The sequence below is a fragment of the Acanthisitta chloris genome, unplaced genomic scaffold (assembly GCF_000695815.1).
Source record: "Acanthisitta chloris isolate BGI_N310 unplaced genomic scaffold, ASM69581v1 scaffold12800, whole genome shotgun sequence".
NCBI lineage: Eukaryota > Metazoa > Chordata > Aves > Passeriformes > Acanthisittidae > Acanthisitta > Acanthisitta chloris.
The window spans coordinates 81,828-107,205 of record NW_008651161.1 but is presented as its reverse complement, the minus strand read 5'-3'; the positions used below and the strand labels follow the sequence as shown (position 1 = coordinate 107,205).

Below are 25,378 nucleotides of genomic sequence, written 5' to 3'. Positions count from 1 at the left end.
CAACTCCTTTCACTCCATTTCCTTGATGGGGGGGGACTTCATTCTCCTCCACACAGTTAAGGAGAGAGTCTGGCCAAAATTTAACATCACTCCTGCCTTTGTTGCATAAGTGACTTTCCAATATCCTCAAGCTCTGCAGGGCAGTCAGCCATAGCCCGGCGACACTCCCAGAACCGGTGCGCTCCAGCAGCTCGTAACCATGGAAAACACCTTTTTTGTGCAGCTTTTATGGAACTCTGGTGAATCTGCACTTGCTATTTGAAGGCTAATATTTAGTTAAGGAAAAAATAAACACCAAGGGAAATGGAAGGTTGGTTCTGATTGACACACTGAATGGAGTCCAGTGGGTCCTTCTGGCAAACCCTCACTGCGAGGATAGAAACTTCAGTTTGCTTTACCCTTCATGTGGCCAATACTTCCACTAGCTTTGGTTTATATGCAATATTTTTTTCCTTAGAAAATATTTCCTATAATCTACTTTTCTGTAAAATTTGTCCCTAAATTAAATTATATGCTTCTTTACTACTCAAGTCTCTGCTATTCAAACCCCTCACCAAAAGGAAGATGCATGCCTGAATATGTACAGAACTATATGTTTAGACATCAGCGTAGCTAATTAACAAACAGTAATTATTTTCCTAATCTTTTGTTTAAATACCATTAACTGCCTGCTCTTGAGAAAACCTCCATTCCCAATTAATGTGGCAGCTGTCTGCTGAACACTGAGCCCAGTGACCAGCCCCAGTCGACACCGATGGGTGTTCTGCTCACTTCAGCGGAGAAATGCCCATTTTCCTGCCAGCTGAGAATCAGGCCAGACACACATTGAGCTTGTTTACATGATCACAGTATCATAAAAATTAAGTATTAAGATTACTGCTCAAATGATGTTGGGAATTTTTTTGTTTTAGACACCAGACACTGCCAGTAAACTGAGTCACAACTGTAATGACAAGTACACACTGACCTAGTTTTGTTTCTCCCGGTTCTGAAGACAAGGAAATAGTAAGGCAATGCTGACTGTATTCAGTGATAACTATGACTAAACATTAACCTTTTAGGCTCCACTGCTGAATCTCATTGATAGGACTTGAAAGATGGTATCTCCCATCAGAAAGTGTCAAAACCTCCTGATAGCACAAGGGTTGGTCTAAGGTCAGAAAGAGGAACGGAGGGGAGAGAATGAATCAACTCTTCGCTCAACACAAATCTGCTGATCAATTCGAGAAGTTCTGATTCTAGAAGATCGTGCTCACAATCTTACCAGACTGTCTCATACTAAAACCCATTTTAATTTCCAAGTGAGCCAGAGCATCTTGCTGAGTTTGCAGTTGTGCACTGTCGTGTAGCAGAAGGCAATGCGAACCTCTCAGAACTACCAGATTTTAAAAATGCCCCTTGGAACCTGTGCAAATCTCCTGAACAGTACATAAAGCTTTAAAAACTGAGGCTACTCTTGGTCTGAAGAGTGAGTACCTCTTTGCATATAGCATTTAAATAATAAGCTTGAAAAGCACACAAAGGGATTTGCTCTTTCGATTAGATTGATTTTTGTTTGTGGATGTTATTTGGACTCCCTTCACTGTGGAACAAGTCCCCTACAGTTGCCATTAAAGCACTGAAAGCTTCCCTTTTGTTTTTAAATGTCAGTTTGAGCATAGCTTCATTAAATCATTTCACAATTAACTCCCTGAACATCCAGACTTTTTTTTAAAGCATCAGACACAGCTGAACTCCATTTGTTTCCCAGAAGAGTGAGTCCAAAGTGCTATCCCCAAGTGTGTATCCAGGAATTCGTATATTTGACTTGTGGCTACACAAAATGCATATGGGAGCCGTGTGGGTGGTGGAGAGAGGATTAAAGCTTTCTCCTTGGCCCTAAGACATACCATAGCTTCTTGCCCAAAATGCAGGGCTTGGAAACCAAGGCATAAGGGAATGATGTCTTGGTTAATCTAGTAAGACTTATTCCCAAAAGAACTATAAAAGAAGTAAACTGGAAAGAGTTGTTAGTTTAACCCAGTATGTCTTAGCAATGATGATTTCCACGAGGCTGTCTGACTTCCATGTAGGATCTATCCTCTTTAGATACTAACTTATCATAGAACCATAGAATGGCTCAGGTTGGAAGGGACCTTAAAGCTCATCTAGTTCCAATCCCACTGCCATGGATAGGGACACCTTCCACTAGACCAGCTTGCTAAGAGACTCATCCAATCTGGCCTTGAACACTTGCAGGGATGGGGTGTCAACTTGCCTCCTCATGACAGCACACAAAATCCCAAAGAGCTGCGAGGTATGTGTCACAGCTTAGCTGCTGGCCTTGATTACTCTCACGTGTGCTAATGTGAAATGCCAAAAAAATCAGAAATAAAACTGCAACATTAAGCTAACTCTTTCCTAATTAACATAGAAACTGCTCAGAATTTCATCCATCATACAGGGAGCAGAGAGCTCTCCTGCTTCCCAAGAGCTAGTCCAGTCCTCACGCCTAACCAGCCGATGGATGGTGATGGTGGCACACTGTGCACAGCCATTAGCCCTTGGTTCCCGCTGCGTCTATACTTACTTGGAGAAGTGGGAGAGGTGGCCCCTCCTTCTGTTGATGTAGTTGGAGGTTTTGTGTCTGGCACTGGCAGAGGCACAGGCCTAGCCATTGGTGGTGGAGGTGGTGGTGGCAACATTGGGGTAGGAAGGAATGGATTGTGCACCTTGCCTTGGCTGCTACCATTGGGCTGCCAAAAAACAAGCAAACAGACAAAAATTATACTAAAAATCAGCTATTAGAACCCTCCAGTAATAACAATCTAGTTGCAAACTATGTGCAATACATTTGCAATTACTTGAGAGGTGGCAAAGAAAGTGCTTGCCTAAATTCTCCATGGGCTTAGAATCATTGAATAGACTATCATAGACTTTAAGGAAGTTTTGTCTCAAACTGTGAACCTTGTGAAATTCTCACTTTTAAACATTTGTCCCTTTAGCAGCTGGTCTGAACAGCCCTGGATTAAATTCTACTCCTCTCTACATTTCCTGCAGCAGTAACCCATGCTCAGTGAGAGGTGAAGCAGTATTTTTGACCCCTAAAATCCCCCAGTTTTGTGCCTCTGTTACTCCCTTAGGATAGCGGTGCCTAGGACTTGAGTGTAAATTTCTAAAAGATACTGCTCATTAAGTGAAAAAACAAGCATTTTAGGTGGTCTCAAAAGTCATGCTGATATCTTATTACAGGAAAATGAATGAGTGTGTATTAAAATAACTGCTCTCCCACATCCCTTTTGAGTTAGCAATAGTGCAGCTCAAGGTTTGGTTACCATTAGGATCATGTGGAGAAACGACTGAACTTAGAGCTGCTTCATTTTACATACTGGGAAAAAAATCCACCCTCTCTTTAGTCTGGGATGTGGTCAGTCCCAGGCTGAAGGGGCTCAGCTATACAAGTGTGGTCTTTCAATTAATCACCAGAAAAAAACGTGTCCATAAGTAAAAGTGTTTTCAAGTATCACAAAAACAAGAAGGCTTAGGAAAATATGCCAACCCTTCCCCCAGCTTATTAAGTTTACATTTTAAATGTAACACAGCCTGGACACTTGAAAACCATACAGATAGATGCCAAATACCATTACAAAGAGAAAGTAGGACAGGCTGTGAATCAGGTGTTCCATTTTAGTGACAAAAATGATGAGATCATTTTCGACAGCACTCTACAAATTGATCTCACTGCAGTTCTTCTGGCACTGAGCATTGGCTTTTCCATTGATGATAAAAGCTCAGCTTTAAACACAGATCCATATTCTAAGTACTGCTAAAGAAAATAATATTTTAATTCCTGTTAGGGTTTCCATTACCCTGAATTACTGGGGACAAAATACTCATCCTGGCAAACACTTGGGTCCTTATTTTCATTTCACCTGTTTTGGCACTGACAAAAGGCCTTTAAGTCGTGGAGGTGCAAATCACACTCGTGCTAGAGCAGAAATGGTTCAGGGCATAAATAAGACTCAAATTCATCTACATTTAACTTAACAGCACTCCCACCAACTTCAAAGGCTTCAGTTACTACTGTTTGCAGCAAGGAGCAATCCTTCAGGGATATTTATTTTTCCAACATCTAGCACCTTTAATAAACTAATATATTAGTGACATCCCTCACACACTATCTTGTCTCCCAATTAGGTCCCTTTCCTGCCAAGAAGACCCCTGCTGTATGTTCATTGTGAGTGTGCTAACAGTTCATAATGCTGAATGGTTTGGGATAAATTAAGCAAATGAATACTCAAGGAAAAAGAAAAGCACTGTATTGATTTGTTGTCTAGACATAAATGTATCTGCTAACATATTGCAGACATTATTCAAAGCAAGGACTGGCTGGAATAAGTAGAGTCAGTTTTTCTGCTGGGGAAAGGAAAACACTGAGAACAATACAGCTTATTAAATAAGTGCAATAAATTAGAGGCTAATAATTAAACTAATTCTCATTAACACTTTCGGTCTTATGTATGTCAGGAGAGAAACAGTCATTTTGCCAGTTATTACTTCATTGGTTGGAAAAAGTTACAGGCATTACATTTCATGAAAATTCAGAGCATTATTTTAGATTTGATTTACATAAAATTTATAAATTCTGTGTTTGACTGGAATGCTCTTTCAATAACACCAAGATGATTCACTTTATTTGATTAAAAAAAGAAAATGGTTATTTGAAGCTTTGGAACTCTGCTTAATTTTTCATAGAGATAAGGGGAAAAGATAACTGCTTACAGAAAAAACAAACCATAATAAACTGTACTTTTAACATCTTGAGTTCAAGTACTGGTCAACGTGATCTAAAGTGCTATAAGGCAGTAGGGTTTTTTTAAATGAACTTAGCTGATCTGAAACATCTGTTTCTCACCCTCCCTTTTCCTGCTCCTCCCCCCACTCTCCCCTGAACTGCAAAAATAATTAATAAAAATTATTCTGCCTTCATATTTTGTTAACCCTGGTTCCACAAGGGTTACAACACATGCAGCAAAGGCATTTGTGGGGGGACCCAGGAGGTGACTGTAGCACCAGCTCCTCTGACACTTTACACTAATTTCACCACAAAGTGGTCGAGTGGTTTTTTGGGGAGGTTTCTTGTTGGCTTTTAAAATACTTTTGCAGTACCAGCACTTATTTTTTCCTTCCAGCAACTATTCAAGGTGTGCTCCTGTACGCAACATGCTGTTAAAATAACCCCATGGTTAATTTTTACATAGGACAAACACTTCTGAAGAAAGAAAAACGGCTTCCTTACATTTAGGAACCCCACCTGTCCAGCCTGCTGACCAGCGTCGGGGCAGACAAGTTGGACAAACTCTTTCAGAGTCTCCTGAGGATGATAGCGGATTGCTGGGTGTGAGAAGTATGGCCCAGGCTGTTGAATAATGGGTGATGTTGGAAAATGAAGAGTCGATGGTGTTGCATGTGGACTTGCTATAGGAAAGAAAACAAAGACGTTATATAGAGTTATATAGAGTTTTGCCTTAGGAAAATAAAACATATCTACTGCAGTTTTAAGTCTGTTTTCCTTTTTTTAAAAAATGTACAGTATTGTTTATACATCTGAGCTTCACAATTAATATATTAGACCACATTGTGTCCTACACTCACTTCATCTGGATCCTGAAGCAAACAGAGCCAGACATTTTGAAGGATTTTCTGTTTTAGTGGACACATATAAAGGAATCAGCAGCCCTATGTGAGAGTGAAAACTATTCATCACCTTAAGAGCAGTCCTCATCAATCAGGCAATAAAATTGTATTGGGGAGATTAGGGTTGATTTAATTGACATTTCATATAACTTGGATTTGCACATATGAATCCATTTTATATTGTACTATAAATAAATGGTCGATAATTTAAAGCTGGTCTAACGTTTCTTGTTGGTGGTGGGTTTTTTTTTCCCACCTCAGTTTAGGAACATTTATTTTAAGTAACATGTTTTCATCTAATGAACATGAACAAAGTGATGAGATCGTTTGGAAAATTACATTTACATTTCTCCTGAATCCTGTTAGCCTCAAATCTTCAGCAAGCCCCCAGCTTGCATTCAGGGATGAAGTTTAATTTGGTGAATTTATGGGCCAACAAGCCAGCTGGAAAATGTGCTCCAGTGAAGGTGCAGAGGTGTGGTGCACACAAGCCCATTGGCAATGACCAATCTTACCCTCAGCTGACTTCAGCAGAACTACAAGTGCAGCTGAAGAGTCTTTTGCTCTCCTCCATTACGTGACACCTTTGCCCAGTTCCTTGGCCTTCAAAATATATTGGGTTAGACGCTTGTTAGCCAACAGTGCTTTCCACTGCTAGTTGTCACCATCAGGTAGTAACTGCTTGCCACTTACATTGCTCTTACCTCTCCTTTCCCCTCTCAAATGAGAATTCACTCTTCCTTTAGAATGACCAGTTAATCTTGTTGTGCACAAGCTCATCTATAAATCGTAGTTTACTTTGCACCAGTCATTGTTATGTCCCTGTTGCTCCCTCGGCATGGTATCCTAGGAATCTTTCAAGGGTGTCCATGTGCACAGACTGCACTTGCACACAACACATAACCAATTAGATAAAGGCTATGCAAGGGAGGGAATATCCTACAGAAACTAATGTCTTGGCTTTGAAGTAAGTTAAATATACAAGAGGGGAAAAAAAAGCCTTTGGCACTTTTGGAAAAATTGGAGAGATGCAAGAAAGTTAACTAAAATCAAACACAAACGAGCAAACATTCATTTCATGATGAATGTTATGAAAAACCCTCGGTTAAATAAAAGCTAAAATCTGCTTCTTACTCTTGTTCATTGCCAGTTTAATAAGATGACACTTTATTAATAATTTTTTCTTAAGCATTATTAAACCATTAGGAAACTCAAGAGCCTCAAGATGTGGATAAAACATGTACTCAGAGACAGCAGCAAGGAGACTTCTGCATTTTCCTGTAAACATTCATTAAGGGTTGGCTGGGCAGCACTTCTACGTCCTTCCTTCTGGCTAGGAATGACTACTTTGACACCACCACCAAAAAGAACTGCACTCATGCCAGGGGTGCTGCTATGAGATGGGTATGAAGCTCTTGTCCTTGCCATGAAAAGCTCCCCTGTTTCCACGTTAACCTCAAGAGTTTGCTCCCCTTGGTATTATTTAAAGCATTCCCAACAGAAGGAGAAACACCTACTAGATGCATGGTACTAAAGAGGAAAACACTATGGAAGGAAAGCATGGAGATGAGGAATCAAAAGGCATGCAGCCTTCAGCTATCTCTGGCCAAAGCAGATGGATATTCAGAGAAATTCCTCAGAAAGCATGGGATATACCTATCTTCTAAAACCTAGATATTGTGGCATGTGGGCTGAGGTGGAAAACAGTGTCTTCCCACAGCCGTGCCAGGTCTGCAATGCTGCACTTGGGAAAAAGAAACAAGAAGCAGCACATCCCACACTCCTCATTATGGAAATGTTGACAGTTATTTCATGGCCAAGGCAAACACCTGTGTGCCCAGCCTGTTCAACCTGTCTGCACATCTGGGCTTATCTCCTGTGTTTTTACAAACTTTGTTAATTATTTCTTGCTCACTTTTAAGACAAATAGTTTTGTTCTTAGTTTGCATCTTCAGATAAAGAACCCAAATCTTCAAAGGGAGAAATGAAGGCTGTTTTCCTGTCCCCATACTCCTGGGAGAGACTGTAACTTTGAAGTGTGCTATTAAAGGCAGAGATAATGGGGGATTCCCCTTAGTAACTGTGAGTGTCTACCACGGAGATGATCACTAGGATCAACAGAGAACTAAACACAACTAAGTGTGTCTAAGGAGTTGTTCACCTCATCCCAAAACAGACCTCTGCCTTTGACTGGACTTCACTGACCACACTGGCTGTCTCACTGGTGGGTGTCAAGGGAGCCCACTGGTACTGCTCTGAGGTAGATACCTCCAGTCTGTGCACACACCTTCAGTTAGGTGAGTTCCACCCAAAGTGGAAGCCTCTGATCTCACCTACACCAACCCCTGAGGTGTAGCTGCTTTAATGACACTTGCGTCAGAGCCACTTCACAGGTATGAATGTATCATCACCTTCTCCAGGGAGAAAGTCATTTTAGAGCTCCTCAAAAGATTTTGCCACAAATATTGGTTCAACTGAAGTTGTTGGCAAGCATTTTGATGACTACAACAAAATTTTTATTAGCATATAATAGTTCTCTTTTTTTTTAATGTAAAACACATTCTTCCTCTCTTTCTTCCTATCTCCTTTTGTAGTTTCCCCTTTCCTTGTGTGCCAAACAGAATATGAAGGATGAAGATAAAAGTGAGAAATGAACATTTATGTGGCAAACATCTAATTCAGCAAAAAACCAGACTGGGACTTTAAAAATATTTTTTAAAAACGTCCCTTTAGTACCAACTCTGTTAATACTACTTGAAATTGTTATGCAACTGCACTGTCCTTTGTACACATCTGGGAACAAACTCATTCCTGTTCTTCCAGTGGGTAAAAAGAAGATAGAAATGCTATTTCAAACAAGAAGGAATAAAAAATTGCATCCAGGGAACATGTGGAAATTCAAAGCTAGGCCTGAGATCACACTGTATTTAGTTTTTCTAAGGTATGTTTCATTCAATAATTTGATTTTCTCGATGAAAGATGAAAGAAATATTCACTAGCATGTAGACAGCAAGTCTTTCTCTATTGCCTTGACCTCCTCAGCATGTCAGGGTAGAAAACAAAGTGGAAAGCACGTGTCAGTGATCTTCCCAAAGAGAGAGAGAAGAAAAATGAATGCAGAAATGATCAACAATAATTCAGGAAGGTAATGTGCTGCAAGGAGGAGAAAGTGGTTCCTCTTCAGAGTCTTGGCCCACTCCTCAGCACAGCCTCCAAGGGCTTTCTGCTGACCATGGGAAGGACTGGGGGAAGGAAACAAGACCAGCTAGGCATCAGTCCTCAGTCTGTGCCATACACTGACACGGAGAGGTCATTTTCTACTTGGCATAAGAAGTGATGAGTGGAATAAGGATCTCCAAAAGGTTTGTTTGTGCAGCTTCTGACCGGGAAATACCAAATTTCTCAAGAGGCAAAAGGAAGGGCTATTTGATAAGAGGAAAAATCCCCTACTATTAAACTGGCCAACATTACAAATGTGCCTGCTACAGTCTAAACACTGTGGACCCAGACACAGGCCATTAGTCTGATAGCTGTGTTGTGGTCAGCAACTCCTATGTATGCAAAACTGGCTGCTCAAACAAGTTCTGAGTGCAGAACACAACCTTGTTTCCAAATATATGGACCCTCACAGACATTTTTAATCAGTTAAAGCACGAGAGGTAGCGGAGCAAGGCACTGCTTTCCCTGTTTGCCTCTAAAAGGGCCAAGGGTCCCTTCAGTCATGATTTTCAGAAACACTTAATCAAAATGATAAAGTAATTAATTCCAAAAACTACAACTACAGTGATGCAAATTGTCCTGTATATGTAAAGGGGATCTCACTATTTCCGATAGGGCATTACAAGTTTCAATCAGTGATTGTAAATTCTTTGAGATGTCCAAATGGAAGATAAAATAGGTCTTTGTCTATTATTTATTTACTTATTGACTTATTATTTATGTATCCCTAAGCAGCTCCATCCTGCCAAACCATATTTCTCCTGGCGTCTCTCAGCCTGTGACATTTATATTTTATTGTTGACCTCAGTAGATGACATAAAATAAAATTCTACAACCTATGAAAAGATGTGTATTCCAGATCAGAACTTCATTTCTACCTGCTGTAGGTATGGAGGAGTTAGGCTATCTGGCATTATTAAATCTGTGATTTTGTGTGGGGGTTGGAGGCAGGAGTTATCCTTCCATCTCTAGGCAAGCATAAATATTTCAAAGCACACATGATTCTAATTCCATTGAAGCTCATCTGAAACATCCCAGACTTTTTATTGAAAATGAGATGATAATGTATGGTGGCCTGCAACAGATATACCAGTATTTTAAAACTACTGCTGCTGGGCCAAGTAATTATGCAGTACAGCTGTTGCATGCTGCACTGGATTCTTTAGTGCTTTACGAGCTCGTGGTGCTGTGCAGCACAGAAGTCAGAAAATTTTTCGGAACGCTGAATTCAAACATCTGATTATGCAGGTCTGTCTTGTCTTTTCCCTTCTTGTTTTGTAGTAGCCAATAACAAAGTAAGTAACCAATAAAATAAGCTGAATTCATTGATTAGGTTAGCACTGCACATGGCTGAGGCTATGAAGAAGAGCCAAATTTGTGAATTCTGTTCAGCTGAGTGATCAGATCATAAAGAACCAGTTAATTTGAAACAGGTTAGAGTTTGCCTCAGATATTTAGTACCCTGGAACAGAGGAGCAGTCCTAATAAGGAGGCATGGGATCCTTGCTCCCAGAGAGCGCTCACGGATGTGGTAAAGGGACTTTGGAATCACACCTGCAGTGCTCAGACAGATTTCTCCATCAGCACAGCCCAACATATGGGGGAGACATATTGATCCATCCACCTTCCACCTCCTCTTCCAAAATGCCTTGCCAACCCCTTCGAGTGCAGATAACTGGACGAAATTTCTTTCTTCATAAAATTGTTTGAAGTCTTTGAAGGGGTGAATCTAGTGTTGCTCAGAAAATGCTACTATCACCCTGCATCCTCTCCTGTTCTAAGGAGTAGTGTTGGGAGTCAAAATCACTGCTCCTTCACAGGCACATGGGCTGGTCCATCACACTAGGCTTCAGTAGGGCACAATACTCAGATACTTCCTCAATAAAGTGATAATTAAGTTTACTAATACTTTATTAAACATTGATCAGCCTTCCTAGAAATAGTAACATTAGAATCATAATGAAAGAGAATCGTTTTTATCAGCTTGTTTTTGAGGCCATTATAATTGGCTTCATTACAATTAAGAAAGTATTTTTTGAAAAGTCATTTCCCTGGAAATGTTAGAGAACAGTTTGTTCTGCTACCAATTTCCACGTCAGGCTTCTAAGTTGTTTTAACTCCCTGTGTGCTGTAAGCTTTCTCCTGGCATTTCAGTGATGCCAGTTCAGATTATGTGAGATGTATCCCACCCTTTGTACCCCAAAGGTACTTATTCTGAAAATTGACCATATTAGAGTACTAATTGGCTAAGCCACCATGCTGGCTGATGTGAAATGCTTTCAAACACCATGAAACAGCTGTGTTTATCGGAAATATGAAGAGTGACTTTTTAATAAGGAGATCTGGCAATAATCCAAATTTGTTGAAAGGAACTTACACTTCTGTGTATAATACAATACAAGAGGTAAAGAATGGAAGCCTAAAACAATAGCTTTAAGCTCACAGATTTTGGTGATGAAAGCAGTTACCCAAACAAGGGAAAAAAATAATTAAGAAACTTGGGCTGGGATTTGCAGAGGTCCTGAGAGAATTCATTAACTGCTTTTGTATTTCAATGGGAGTCCTGTAACTCTTTCAAAGGTTTCTCAAAGTCCCCATTTTTCTTACTGCCCATTAGGAACAGACTTCAGGGGGTGATAAATGTAGAGGAATCACTCAGGTTAGCAAGGACTTGTCTCTACTTAAACACTGAGCTGCTGAATGTAGGACTGACCAGTCCAAGGACGAGCCCTTTGAAGGGAACTCACATCCCTGGAAAACTAAAGTGTTGCTTAAGTCCCATAATGGTGCCAAGGGGCTGTTTAGCAACATGTCTGAATGAGCTAAATTCAAACTGACCCCATCTTGCATTCCCATTTGCAGTGACAAGGCTGGGAAATCATGGGGCTGGAGAACAAAAATGGGCTTTACCCTCTTAGCGTGGGTAAAATTTAGGTATCACTAATACTTGCTCCCACATTATGTAGACAAACATAGATGAAAAATTCAAAATATGATATAAACAGCTGACCAATGCAAGAGATGTACAAATACCCTAACCAGGATGGCTGGAGGATCTGTTCCTGTCCATGAACATCAAAAAGAAGGGCTGAATTGCAGAATATCCATCTCTCAGCTCCAGAGGTCAAGTGCAGGTGGTCAGCTAAGCAGTGCTGATAAAAACAGACCCACAGTATCTCCAGACTGGGGCTGGCTATCAGCCCTTTTCTGCTGCTCTGAGTGATGTAAGGCACCTGCACCCTTTGTTCAGAAACATTCTTTCTGCAAGAAATTTTTCAGTAGCAAGTGGGAGGCAGAAGGACATTTTGCCAAGGCCCACGGAGTTCCTAGCAAAAGGAAAATATGCTCAAAGCTGTGTTTGAGCACTGGGTTTATTGGTGAACTCTGGGTTGCTGAGTACTACAGGCTGCTTTTGAAAACCTGTAGAGCTGAACTGAGCACTGGATCCAGATTCTGGCATGGGCAGGGGGCCAGTTAAGTTAGCTATTTTGAGCAGATTGTTTTAAAACATGTCAAAATTCTGCTGCCTTTGGGAGATCAGAATACTATAGAATTGATTACGGCAGGACAGAAATAAAAATCATACCTATAGAAAGCAGTTCTGCCTTCCAAGATTGCAGCTAGAGGTCAAAACCCCCCTAATTTAACCTATTTGCAGAATTCCCACATCGCATCAAATGCTGTCAACTTGTGCATATTATTATGGCTTTTAATACACATGATGTATTCTCATATATTCTCATCATAAGATAAAAACTGCTGCTAGGAGAATATATCATGTCTCTCTTATAATGAAATGCAGTTGATAAGTTTACAATAGAAATGTAAATTCTCTTAAAAACTACAACCTTTATGTGTGTGATGATATAATTCTGCTTTGGTACTAAAAAGGGCATGGTAATGGAATCTGTGACTTTGGAGTGATATATTGCTGTTAAGTTAATAGGACTCCACATTCCCATTTCTAATATCAGTGTTTTTTCCCCCCTTTCATTCTGTAGATGGTAAGCTGATACTACATAAACATTGTTAAAGCTATAGTTCCACGCTACAGTAATTCACTTAACTTTAACATGATTTATGGTTCTGTCAATAGAGGAGGTTGAAAATCCAGAGCTCTGATGCTTAAACATGGGTTCCATATTTAAAGCAATAATGTGCTTTTTGTGTGTGTCTGAAGCTAGAAGAATTTAGCATAAAGCAGAGATAAAAATATTATAGTTCACTGCACTGTTTAAAGCATATAGTTTAACTTCACGGATACATCAAAGAGAGCAAAGGGACTGAATGCAGAGTCAGTAAAAGCACGGGCAAAATACTTTGTTCCTGCAGCACTTTATTTTTATATTATTTTTTAGGGATGCATGAAATCCTATTAGTATTTTTAACACTCCCCCTTTTTTTTCATTCTCTTGCTCAGTTAGATCAGCTCCTTTTGTCAGGATGAGTTTAAGTCTGGGTCCACTGTGTTAATCACCCCCCTTTCTTCTTTCTGGCACTTACCCTCCAGGCATTTTGCCTCTTTAGGAGATTAAGCGACCAAGTCATCTTGTTGCTCTAACATGTCCTCACTGGAGCAACATATTAACACAACTCCTCTGCAAAAGAGCCCTCTTTAGAAGTTTGCTGCAGGGATGACAAATTAACCCAGCATGGTGTCCCACACATCTATCTCAGTACAAATTATTAGTGTAATAGAGCTTTTAGTTATGCATTTATCTAGTAATTATTGAACGGTTATACAAAACGAAGCTGAGCAATCATGGCCCTTTATGAGACGAGCTCAGTGGGTGGTCTTACAGTTAATTTAGGATAGGACTGTCTAAGCAGTTCACTCACACACAAATTAGCTGAACAGGCTGCTCCTTTAAATATTTCCTATGTCACAGGCTAACTCTTTACAATACAACAAAGGTAGAGTTTTAATTACACGGTTCCTGACTTTTGTTTAGCTGAAGCTTTAACTGTTTGTGAGCCTTCCTCTCTGCCCTCCCTGCCTGGGGTACGGCAGGCGGTGGCAGTTTGGGATCGCGTCATTACTAAACCCTGACCTTGAGGCCATCTGTTAGGAAACTGCTTTTCCTTTAGCATCAGATTATTTCAAAGTGAGTGGAGAAAATCAGTCTTCCCCTGCACAGTCAGCTCTCCTGACATTGTAAACTGGAACATGTAAACTCATCTGATGGTCAGCGTTGTGCTATTTATGGTTTCACCTCAACTTTCTCACCCTCGTGGTGTGACTTTCTCCTCTTTTGGCTCTCTGACATGACCATACCCTGATCGGAGGTGTCTGCATCAGAGTGAAGTTGCAGCACTTTGTTTTTTCAGAATTCAGAGGAAAGTAGAAGGTTACACCAGCCTGCCAGCTGACAGCATCGAGGAGCAGCCACAGAGAGTTGTACAGAGCAGGATATTACAAAATGTATTTTTACACTGTGTAACTGGAATTATCACTTTGATTCACTTGAAGCTGGCTAACAGGACAGCAAACAGGCACCAGTGCTTCAGTGACCCAGTGGAGAATTTTGATAGAGAAGGGCACAATGTCTCCCCAGATCTGTGACATCAAGTTTTTGTCACTTTGGCATGAACAGAGAGTACTGTGCTGCAGCGTTTCCCTGGCAGGCCTTGTCCTGATAAAAGTCTCAATAGCAATGCTAATTATGGAAGAAATTAATATAATGGAAACCAGTCAACTAGTTGACTTTCATCCCTTCTTCTATTTCTGTCACACCCCCTCTTCCTTGGGTTCTTCCTTTTGTGCTGTATTTCTTGCTTCTTGTAATTGTGTTTCTCCTTCATTTATCTTCCTAACATACCATCTCATTGTTGTTTTTTTTCCTTTCCTTGCCTTTTCTTCCTTGCTTTTTGGCTCGCAGGATCCACACTGTCATATTCTGTGGAAATGCTTGAATGCTCTGCAGCACAGGCTGCTGTACATCCTGGATTTACAAGATCGTGGTCAATTTAATGTTTCAGCCAGCTCCAGATATAGAGTCACTAGAGTGTAAGTAGCAATACATGGAAGCCTAAAATCACTTATGTAAATACTGCTGTCACCCATAGTATTTAAATCCTTCACTGTCTGGTAAAGAGTTCAAGTGGTCTGGGAAACTTCGTGAGATGCCAGCGATACATGATGGCTTTGCAATGCTGGAGCGCTGTGGTGAGCTACACTGACCACCAAATAATCTCATTTGCAGGTGACAAAAGTATGCTGTGTAGGAGAGAGATCTGACTACTTGAATTTTCAATGCGTTGAAATAAATTCTAAAACTGATAGTGATGCTGAAGCCACCCTATAGGTGATCAATTTACCATCTGCCAGATCTGAATCCTAACCACGCTGGTCCAGAGAAGACATATGGTGCATTCATAGAGTCATGCCCAAAAAACTGCCATCATCAAGTGAGGCTCCATGAATCACTTTGCTAGCTTATCACCAAAAAAACTTGGATCTTGCCACCATCTGTTGGAACTACTGAGGAGTCACTGAAGCATTGGCATCCATGCGCCAGCACTCACTGCACATCTGGTCCGTTGGTCAGCCAGCTCGGATCCTCTCTGCTGGCTACTGCCCAGCTGGGCTGAGTACTGGCAGCAGCACCAGTGCAGAGAGGAACTAGTGCACAGCCTTCCACAACACAGTACATACAGACAATTTAATGAGAGCAGAGGTTTTCCAACTGGTTCGTTGGATGGAGCAACTTAGAGCTAAGAAATCCTCTTATGGATCTACTCCTCCTCCAAGGAAGTCATGTTTCCAAAATCATTCATTGTGGGGATCACAAGGAAGGGCACTGAGTATTCTGGGATACCCCAGCATAAGATAAGCACTGTATTCTAAGGGATGTTTGGAAGTGTGTGAAAGATTCGGGAATATTCCTGAGAAGTCATAAATCACTGGTTGTCAATGACAACACCTGCCATGAATAGTCTACAGCTTCTTCTCCGCTGTCTATTTTGATCATGTTTTACAAATGCATCTCATATACACATCCAAGTGATAAACTTGCACATACGAACATGAGAAGGAGATCGAACCTTCTTGTAATCAGCTGGCTGAGGAGCTTACTCTGATGGTGACCTACTTACTCACAACTCTCCTTTCTCTGAAATCTCTCTGCAGACTGAAGATTAAATCCTCCTCTTAGTTTTCTGAAGACCCCATCAGGATGACCTGCCACTGACCATTTACATAATGCATCTGTATCCAAAGGGAATGTAATATGTGTGTGCTATATCCTACCTAGCATATCCTCAGAGGTACAACTTCCAGTAACTACTGGTGGATATGAATCGCTCAATTATATCCTCTTATATGATCGCATTATACTCTTCATGTTGCCACTTTTGATACCTGAAAAGCTTCTCTCTTCTGCTTACTGTCCCTAAAGTACGCTGGAGGCGATGGGATAAAGAACAAAGCTGGATTTGCAGAAAATAATCCATCTCAGTATATCACCCTTTACTAACAGAATGATCGTTGTAGCCGAGAAATAAACACAGCCAGTGTGCTGTGGAAGAAGAATACTGAGGAGGAATGTCTAAAAAGAACAAAGAATGAAGTCTGGGACAAGATTTTTCCAGGATGATGACACTTAAAGAAACCATGGATTTTTTTCCTGAAAGCCTGTGAGACTTCGTTTGTGAACAGTTTTGGTTAACCTGTTAGGAACCATCGATGATTAAATGCTGTGTTACTTCTTTATGGAATTAGTAAAGACATCTCCTTCCAAACAAACAAAATTTGGGAACTGTAATAACTGCATTTGCTCTTTCAACTTCTGGCTGCCATTGAATGTTCTTCTCACGTAGCCGATGGATATCCCTCAGCGCACAGAAAAAAGTCTTGTGAAAACAGACTGTAGATGAGATTTAAACAAGGCCTCACCAGTGAGACATTTCCTCTCTCAACCACACAAAAATCCAAAACACAGAGGGTCTAAACAGGGGCAGACAAAGGCAGTCAATGATCTTAAAAAATTAGTGTGAGGTAAAACATAGCTAAATAAAGAAAGGCCTATTAACTAATCAATCAACAACTCGAATCTAAAAGGCTGAACTTCTGAAAGACAGGAATTCAGAGTCAGCTGATTTGCACTGAACAGAATGTTAATGGAAGCTTCATATTATTCATACTTGTATCACCAATTATCAAGGCTTTTAAAAGAAGATCTATTTGCCAGACAGCTCAGATCCAAATTTCAAGGGAAATCTGTGCAGAGCTTAGATGCCTAAATATCTTCTGAAGATCTAGGTGTGTGTCTAAGGGTAATGAATAATTTTTATGGATTAACCACAACAAATCAAACTACAATAAGTAGATTTAACAAAGCACAACATCCCGTGAAGTGCAAGTCTGACCTTGCTTCAAGTTAGTGCAATTTCACCATTTCTAACCACATCATCTGGACTGTGCAGACAAGGAGGCTCCTCCTGGTTTATGCTGCCCTCAGTAAAACCACACTAATGCCAACCAGACACTTCCAAATAATTTCTAGGATGAATTGCTAATATTCCTTTTCATGCTTTACCATTTGACCAACTCCTTAATAATCTTCTCCAAATAAGACAAAATTTCCTAGCAGAAAGAAACATGTCACAACCATTCAGTCCTATTTTTGTATCTTCCGAAGAGGTTTGTAAGAGGATTCATTTATTTGTGTCTCTTACTATGCCCAAGTGAGTTCCTTTTCAAATGTGAACTCAGCATCACATTTAGTTTTCTAGGCTAAATGCAAATGCATCTTTCCAACAAAAATGTATAAGCACATCTAGACCCAGAGGACATCTCTTTTACTTGGAAAGTCAGTCAGAAGAGTACTGGGAAGAAAACCAGCCAAAGTATTGCAGGAATCAACTTCAAAGGAGTCCCCTAACAAGGCGGTTCTTCGGCACACAGACACCAACAGCACGAGAACAAATGACTGGCAGAAGGAAAGCCACAGTGCTGGAAGACAGGTGTGGGTCAGAAGTGATGGATGGGTCCCTGTCTTGAGCAGTTGGACTGAATCAACGTGATGAATGTACACAAGCAGAAGACACTGTCTGCAACACACTCTGTCCCTTTCCCCACCCTCTTCAAACAAAACCCCAAGCGCCCAGAAACCAGCATTTCCACCTTAGGCACTGCTGCGTGGTCGTCAGGAGCTTGCCCAAACAGCCCAGCCTAACCAAACCAAACTCTTGACACCTAAACTCTCTGGGTTGTCGAGGTTCTGAGCACAGCCTCTCGCTAGGCAGGTCACAGGTGGCGATGGCTTTCCATGGAGAGGCGCTGGGATGGACACTGGGTGCCATGGCTAACGTTTAAGCTGCCTGGGGGCTCTTGGGTAAGGCCTCACCTCTGGGTCCTGTAATGACAGGTCGATGGTGCTGTGTGAAAGCCGTTCCAAGGGAGGAGGTCTGCGAAGGCGAGGGACTGCTGAAACCAGACTTCTCTGACTTCAGGTGGCGATGGCTTTCCATGGAGAGGCGCTGGGATGGACACTGGGTGCCATGGCTAACGTTTAAGCTGCCTGGGGGCTCTTGGGTAAGGCCTCACCTCTGGGTCCTGTAATGACAGGTCGATGGTGCTGTGTGAAAGCCGTTCCAAGGGAGGAGGTCTGCGAAGGCGAGGGACTGCTGAAACCAGACTTCTCTGACTTCTTTAATGGGCGATGGCATTATTCCTGGCAAGAATGATTGATAAGTGCAATTTAATAATGCTAGGTCATGGAACGACAGCCTATGCATTGTGAAAGGGGGTGCAGAAGCAGCTAGATACACTTAAAGGACAAATGAAACGGAACACAACAGCAAGCTGAAAGCTCACTTTTATTTGTGGTCTTTTTCAAGGCAGAAGCAGCCATGGTTTGCTCTGAGCCATGAGAACTAAAAGGCAGCCATATTTTTCTTATAAATCTGAAATATGGATAAGACGCAGCTTATTATTGCCACTGAAACCTACTCTGCTTTATTTTTAGAAATCTATAATAGCAGAAGCATTTGGATTTTTACAGGCTTTTTATGTGTTCTGTCTTTCACTCGTTGGTTTAGTAGATTATTGCAAATGGATCTTTTAAATGTGCTGCACGACTCGAGGCACAACTAGAGAATGAAGTTTTCTGAGTTCAAACTCTTCCTCCCCTTACTCTCTTGACTTCAAAGGTATTTGAAGGTAATATGTATATGTGGCTCCCTTTTGCTTTCAAAGTTTTTTTTTTTTTTTTAAAGGGTGAGTGCTATTTGTGTCTTGATATTAGAAGCCACACAGGAATTATTTCAGAGTTGCCATAAGGCCCTTGAACTGTATCAAAGGCTTCCAATGAAGATCAGAGTTAAGTTGCCACTGGGTGAAACCTCTGCCATGGACAGGCAGAAGTGGTGTGATGCTACTCTGACTAGTTTGGTATACAGAGTAAGAATAACTCCTGTTAATGTCGTATCGAGGCAGTGGCATCAAAGAAATTAGTTGAGTGAATACATTGCAGTAGGCTCTTAAAATCAGAGCCTTTTCTGTGTATGTTTGGTGCTTGGATAAAAGAATATTACAGTATATAGATGCAAAGTATGTATGTGTGTATTTTTCAGTTCTAGGTGCATCTGAGTATTCTGATTATCTGCACATATTCTGAAAACTCATAATTTCCAGGACATAGAGCCCATCAGGCATTTTGCTTATCTGTAAGGAAATAGCAAAACAAAAGTGCAGAATGGTTGAGATTTCAGGTGCAAGTGCAAAACATCAGGTAATGTGGAAGTTGAACTTCCACTAGCAAAGTCATTCTACTTGATTTTCAACTCTGAATTTTATAGAATTTAACTGTTAAAAAGTAAAGAGAGAGGCCTGGACAATATTATCTCTGGCCAATACTATTAACTTTACATTTAATAACACTAGTTTTATAGTCCTTGGGATGTTGACTGCAATATGCAGGAGCCTTCTTGTACTTTATATGCTGCACTGCTGGGTCTTAATGGTTTCAGTGAGGCTTTGCAGTTTATATTTCTGAAAGTTAAATAAAGGAAGGGAATGGTTTGAGTTCCAGTGTTGTACTTGCAGCTTTCTGCCTCAAAACGTTTGCTACAGGGTTTGTTGTTGTGGTGGCTTTTTCCTCACAGCAGGAAAGGTTACAGACTTGACCTTTTAAAAATCTAAGTTTAGGACTGACTGTTGGGCTTGAAAAATATTGGGTTGGATTTTTTTTAAATATCGGTCTTAAGAACTTTGGAGTAGGGACAAAAGGTAAAAAAGTTGGTTCAGTTTGGGGGGAAGAGAGAAAAGCAAACTGAACTAAGGTGTTTCAATGAACTATTCCAATGCAACTGCTGAATTTCTGCTTCAATGGCATGTTGGGATGTAACTTAGCCATTGAATGTCCATATTCAGGACAACAGCACTCAAAGAATCTGTGGTGCTGTAGATCCAGATTTCTTTATGATACAAGAACTGGGGATGGAGACACCAAACAAGTGTCAACCCCAGCCCTAAGTGCAAAATACCATGGACGGTCCAAGTGACTATGCACGGGGAAGGTCACAGCAAAATACAGCAGCGTGTGACTGTCTCAGCTGTAAGGTTGTGCAGCCCATGTGCAGGGATCCAGGTGGGACATGAGTTACCTGTGCTACCTGTGCTCTGGGCAAGCACTGGAGGTCATGGAAGGAGTAAGATCTCCTAGTCTATGCACCATATGGTTCAGCTGGCTCATGAGCTTTCTGCTTTCCTCACATCCTCTGGCTGCAAACCCTCTTCAGGGTTATGGGAAAGATAAATAAAGGTTCTGAGAAAATGCAGTAGCACTTCTTTTACCCCTGTGTTAAAAAACCTGCATGACTTATCTAATTCATGGTAGGGAGAAGGGGCAGAGAGGCAGTGGAAAATGGTTTAAAGCTGCAGCAAGTTCATGTGATTGTGTCTGAACACTGAAACTTGAGGAGCTACAATGAAGCTGATGAATGACCTTGAGTGTGGCAATGCTGAGCAGTGTCATGTTCACATGGGGATGGGTTTTATAAGGTCGTGGCAGTGGTTTTCATGTGAAAATAGAGGTTTTAATGTACCACTATGCAGTGAAATTGAGTGGAAAGACAAATTGAAGCACTGATAATTGGTTGCTACTTTTGTTCTGTTTGTTTGTTATGGCTTTGATTGCCATTATTATCACAAGTTCGGTTTATTTATTTATTTATTTCAGGATATTTTGAAATGTATTGGTTTGGAACAGTCCAACTATACCATGTTTTGGTTTTGTTTGGGGTTTGTAATGACACATTTTATTTTGAGTGATCACATCCATCAGATCTCAAGAAAAAAATGGCTGCTTCCTAGTTCAGAAGAATATGCAAACAGGAGCTTAATTACATCACTTAATATTGACCAAGAGAAAGAAGAAGATGAGCTTGCCAGCTCATTTCCAAAGCATGTTTTGTCCTTTAAGAGGGGAGGGTATGACAGAAAGTTAGGCAGTGCAAAGCAATTAGCATCATTCACATTTTATGTTGCGCTAGCATGGTGCTCTAGCAGCAAAATTCAAACATTCTTTGAATGGGTTAATAAAAGAAGAAATACAGTCGGCATGCAAGAAAAAGGTTTCCAAGAACAAGCCAAAATATGTCCCATTCTTCTAAATTTATCACAGCCATGTCACATTATCCTTGAGACTGCCAGGAATGTCAATTTTTTTGCAATTTAAAAAAAATATCTCATTTAGCACCATATGTTTGGTTAATGTGCCTGATATATCCTGCGTATTCTTTAGTCCATCCATTTCTAATACTCATTTTCTTCTTTTTTTTTCTCCCCTTGCTAAGCCATATGTTACAATGCTGGTCATTCTATCGAAGCTCCTTTCAGGAGCTGAGCGTGAGGGAGCTCTGGTTTAATTGCCCAGAAAAAGTTTTGAGTATTAAAAGTCTCACTTAGGTGAGCAATCTCAACACTTAGTGTTGTAGGTGCCTGGTGCCTGTGAAAATCAGGCCACCTTTGAGACAGCACAGTGTATATTAACAACTATGAGGCAAGACCTAAGATAAATGACTAAATATAGAATTAGGTGTTTAAGTTTTGGCACCCATATTTGAGACTCTTGACTAGTTTTAAAGGTCTTGTATTTCATACTCAATGACTTTTAGCACGTTTAGTGGTCCCCAGACCGCAGTGTCCCCTCCTGTGTTGCTCAGGGATGCAGGAAATTAAAAAGTTAAAGCTGAAGGTACTTCGGGCAGAGCTGGGGATGCATCCCAGGAGGATGCTGCTGCCTTGCACAGCTTTCCTCAGCATTGGTCTCAAGAGCCAAGGAATATTGGGGGCCACTGCACTGTAGACCAGATTCCAGCACTTCCCAGGACCCCAAGGAAGGAGTAGTGCCAACTTTAAGGACACCTCTGAGTCCCTGCTCTCCTCTCTTTGCTTTCTGGTGCAGGGCAGCAACAAATTACAATATCCTCCAGCCTGTCTCAGCTGCGCTGGCCGGTTAATAGGGAATGGAGCCAAGGATCCTCCCCATTCCCTGCCTCTTTCTATCCATCTGCTCCGAGCAAGGAATAAACAAGAACAGCCAGAACACAACGGCTGGGTAACCCAGGTGGGGTTTAAACGTGTTCCTTACCACTCTGTGGATAGGACTGTTGTCCAAATCACAGTCACACCTGGCACTTTTAGGGAACACAGATTTTAGAATCCAGGTCTGAGTCTCCTCTGAATGTTATTTAGAGTGTGAGAGAAGAAAATCAGACTTTGTCTATTTTCATCTTATGGCAGCTTTTAACTACAGAATAAATGGAAAAGTTAATTGCTAAATAAAAAAGAAAATAAAGGGATTTGTGGCATAAAAGGCAGATGGAAGCCTTAGTGGGTGTTACTTTAACTTACTGTACTTGTGCTCATGTGATTCTATATGTGTGCCAAACATATATGGTCTTAGCCTGCTCCCAATAGCACAAATCCATTTTTTTCACTGGACAGAGGGAACCAGATCAAAGACCATGATGGTGCTAAATGGAACAAGATGTGTACTTTTGTATTTTTTTCCGAAAGGAAATATTAATTTGCCATTGGTTTTTCAGTTGAAAAGAATTTTAATTGCAGTACACAATAAGCAGAAAATTCAGACAACAATAATCTTGAAACTGTTAGCAGCATTATATTTCTATCAAGGAATTTGTGTGCCTTTTCAACATTAGAGCTTTCTGAATTTTCATTAATTTGGCATTTCCCTAAACACACAAGTTATTTTGTTCATTCCACATCATGCATCACACCCTTCTGCTCAATGCATAATGCAAGCGTAAATGGGATCCTTGTCCTTGGGAGACTCTGGTTACTGGAGCCATGAACGGATGTTGAAGTCCCGCAGTAAGACTTTCCAAAACTCTGCACTTCGCAAACCTCCAGCCCAAGTTTAATCAGTGAGTGCACAGGAATACTTCATGTTCCTCATCTTCTAAGGGGAGCATTGTGATGGTTTTAATTCCTCTACCTCCTTATGTTTGCCAGTACTAGAAACGCACCACATAAAAGTCTTCCTTGAGTACAGCTAAAGATCTTCAAATTGTCATGTATGAGGCTGATATATATTTAAATGGACCAGAAAATGATGTGTGATAATTGAATGCACAAATCCTTCCCAGAACAAATAAATATCTGTGAACCTCTTTCCCATGCACCTTACTAACAGAGGGACTGAAATCAGGATTAACTTTGATGGAGTGAATGGAGTCACAGCAAGAAGAGAACAATTCCCCTTCTCTCCAGATCTCTGGCTGTATGTATGTATACCTGTTCATCCATCCAATTTCACTTGATGAATTACTAACATTATTCTGCCTGCACACACCTTAAACAAAACTCCATCTCAAGTTAGCCACATTGGTAGACCAGCTCATATTCATCTCCAAAGACGACTTTTTGGATAATTACCCCGATATTCCCAGTAGCTCTCTCCCACTATACTCTTAATGGAGATTTCATAACAAAATCTATGAATGAAATATGGTCTGGATCTTCCTTCTTAAGGCATACTAGGAAAAGGAATCATGGAAGCTCAGATATTTCCAGGTGGACCATGAACTTGACAACATGCAGAACAAATAGATGATGCAGACAAACAAGTTTGGTTGTTGAAGAAAAAACCTGATGTATGGGAAGAACTTTACAAGGAATTTTCATCCTTCTGTGCAAATTATTCCAGCAATTTCACTGAAATCAGTATCAACAGAAATGCTGTTGTGGTTTTGTTTATTTTTTTTCCTGGGGAATTCTTACTTTCAAGCTTCTTGAAATGTTGATGGCTACACTCCTGCCAGTCATAGTAAGTCTGTTCTACTTAGTGCTGAGCAAACTTTGTCATCAGCTGAGATACGATCGCACTAACTGCCATCCATCAGTTTACTGTATTAATTGCTCCAGTATACACAAAATACAACACAGATGGAAATTCACTCATCCTAATGAAGTGCTCTTTAGTTTCTACATTCTGAATGGATACTGGCTCCCCTGGTTGCATTCAGAGTTACCATGATCACTGATTAACTACCTGCCAGCGAGCACCTCACTTCACAAGGCTAAATCCAGCTTAATAAACAGTGATTCTACAGAAGAAAAATGAAAGCTCCCCCTCTATCCACTTATCAAACTGCTGCATATGCATCACCAACACACACAACCAGTTTCCTCAGAACTCAACATCTGACAGATCATCAGGAAAACAGAGCTAATCTATCCGTACCCATCAACATCGTATCATAGGTGACTGCCAGATACTTAAGAAGCCATCCAAAAGAAATGTCACAACTCTTTTTCAAGACACTACAAAAGAAATGTTCCAAATAAAATAAAGCAAATGCACGTACAAGTAAATGAGCCAAAGAACTTAATAAAAAGAGATTGATTAAAATGAGGACCAGAATGTTCAAAAAGGACTGAGAGAGAGAGGTGCCAAAGGCGCATTAAATGGATTCAATGGCTTTAGGTTTTAAATGCTTTTGGACTCCTCAGCAATTTATAGCCAAAAATGATAATTCAAGTTAGAATCAAAATTCTGATGTCACTTAGGGAAAACGAAGGTTGAAGTTTCTCCTTTGTAAATAAGTACTGCTCTGTTCACAGAGGAGAAATTACAGTTTATACTGAGGGAAAATCTAACCTACACAATTTTGAAGCTGAGTGCTCCAACATCCACCATTATTTTAAAATCCTACCCCATTAAAGTCTGCCTTAAATTGTTTGGTACAACATTCCCACAGAGTGTATTACCTTATCTGTTTGTACCTGTGTTTACAGCATCATAAGTACTGCTCTGTTCACAGAGGAGAAATTACAGTTTATACTGAGGGAAAATCTAACCTACACAATTTTGAAGCTGAGTGCTCCAACATCCACCATTATTTTAAAATCCTACCCCATTAAAGTCTGCCTTAAATTGTTTGGTACAACATTCCCACAGAGTGTATTACCTTATCTGTTTGTACCTGTGTTTACAGCATCATTGGTTTTAGA

At 40.6% G+C, this 25,378-nt stretch overlaps 1 protein-coding gene across 1 annotated transcript in view; it reads right to left on the bottom strand.

The window, feature by feature from the left end:
• The window catches only part of NFIA (nuclear factor I/A), a gene marked incomplete at both ends in the record, with an annotated part of 87,473 nt that overhangs the window by 5,756 nt on the left and 56,339 nt on the right, over nt 1-25,378 (bottom strand). The window contains 3 exons of the mRNA XM_009072021.1: nt 2,570-2,735; nt 5,279-5,457; nt 18,443-18,545. Of these exons, the coding sequence (XP_009070269.1) occupies nt 2,570-2,735; nt 5,279-5,457; nt 18,443-18,545 (448 nt within the window). The remainder of the gene's footprint in view (nt 1-2,569; nt 2,736-5,278; nt 5,458-18,442; nt 18,546-25,378) is intronic.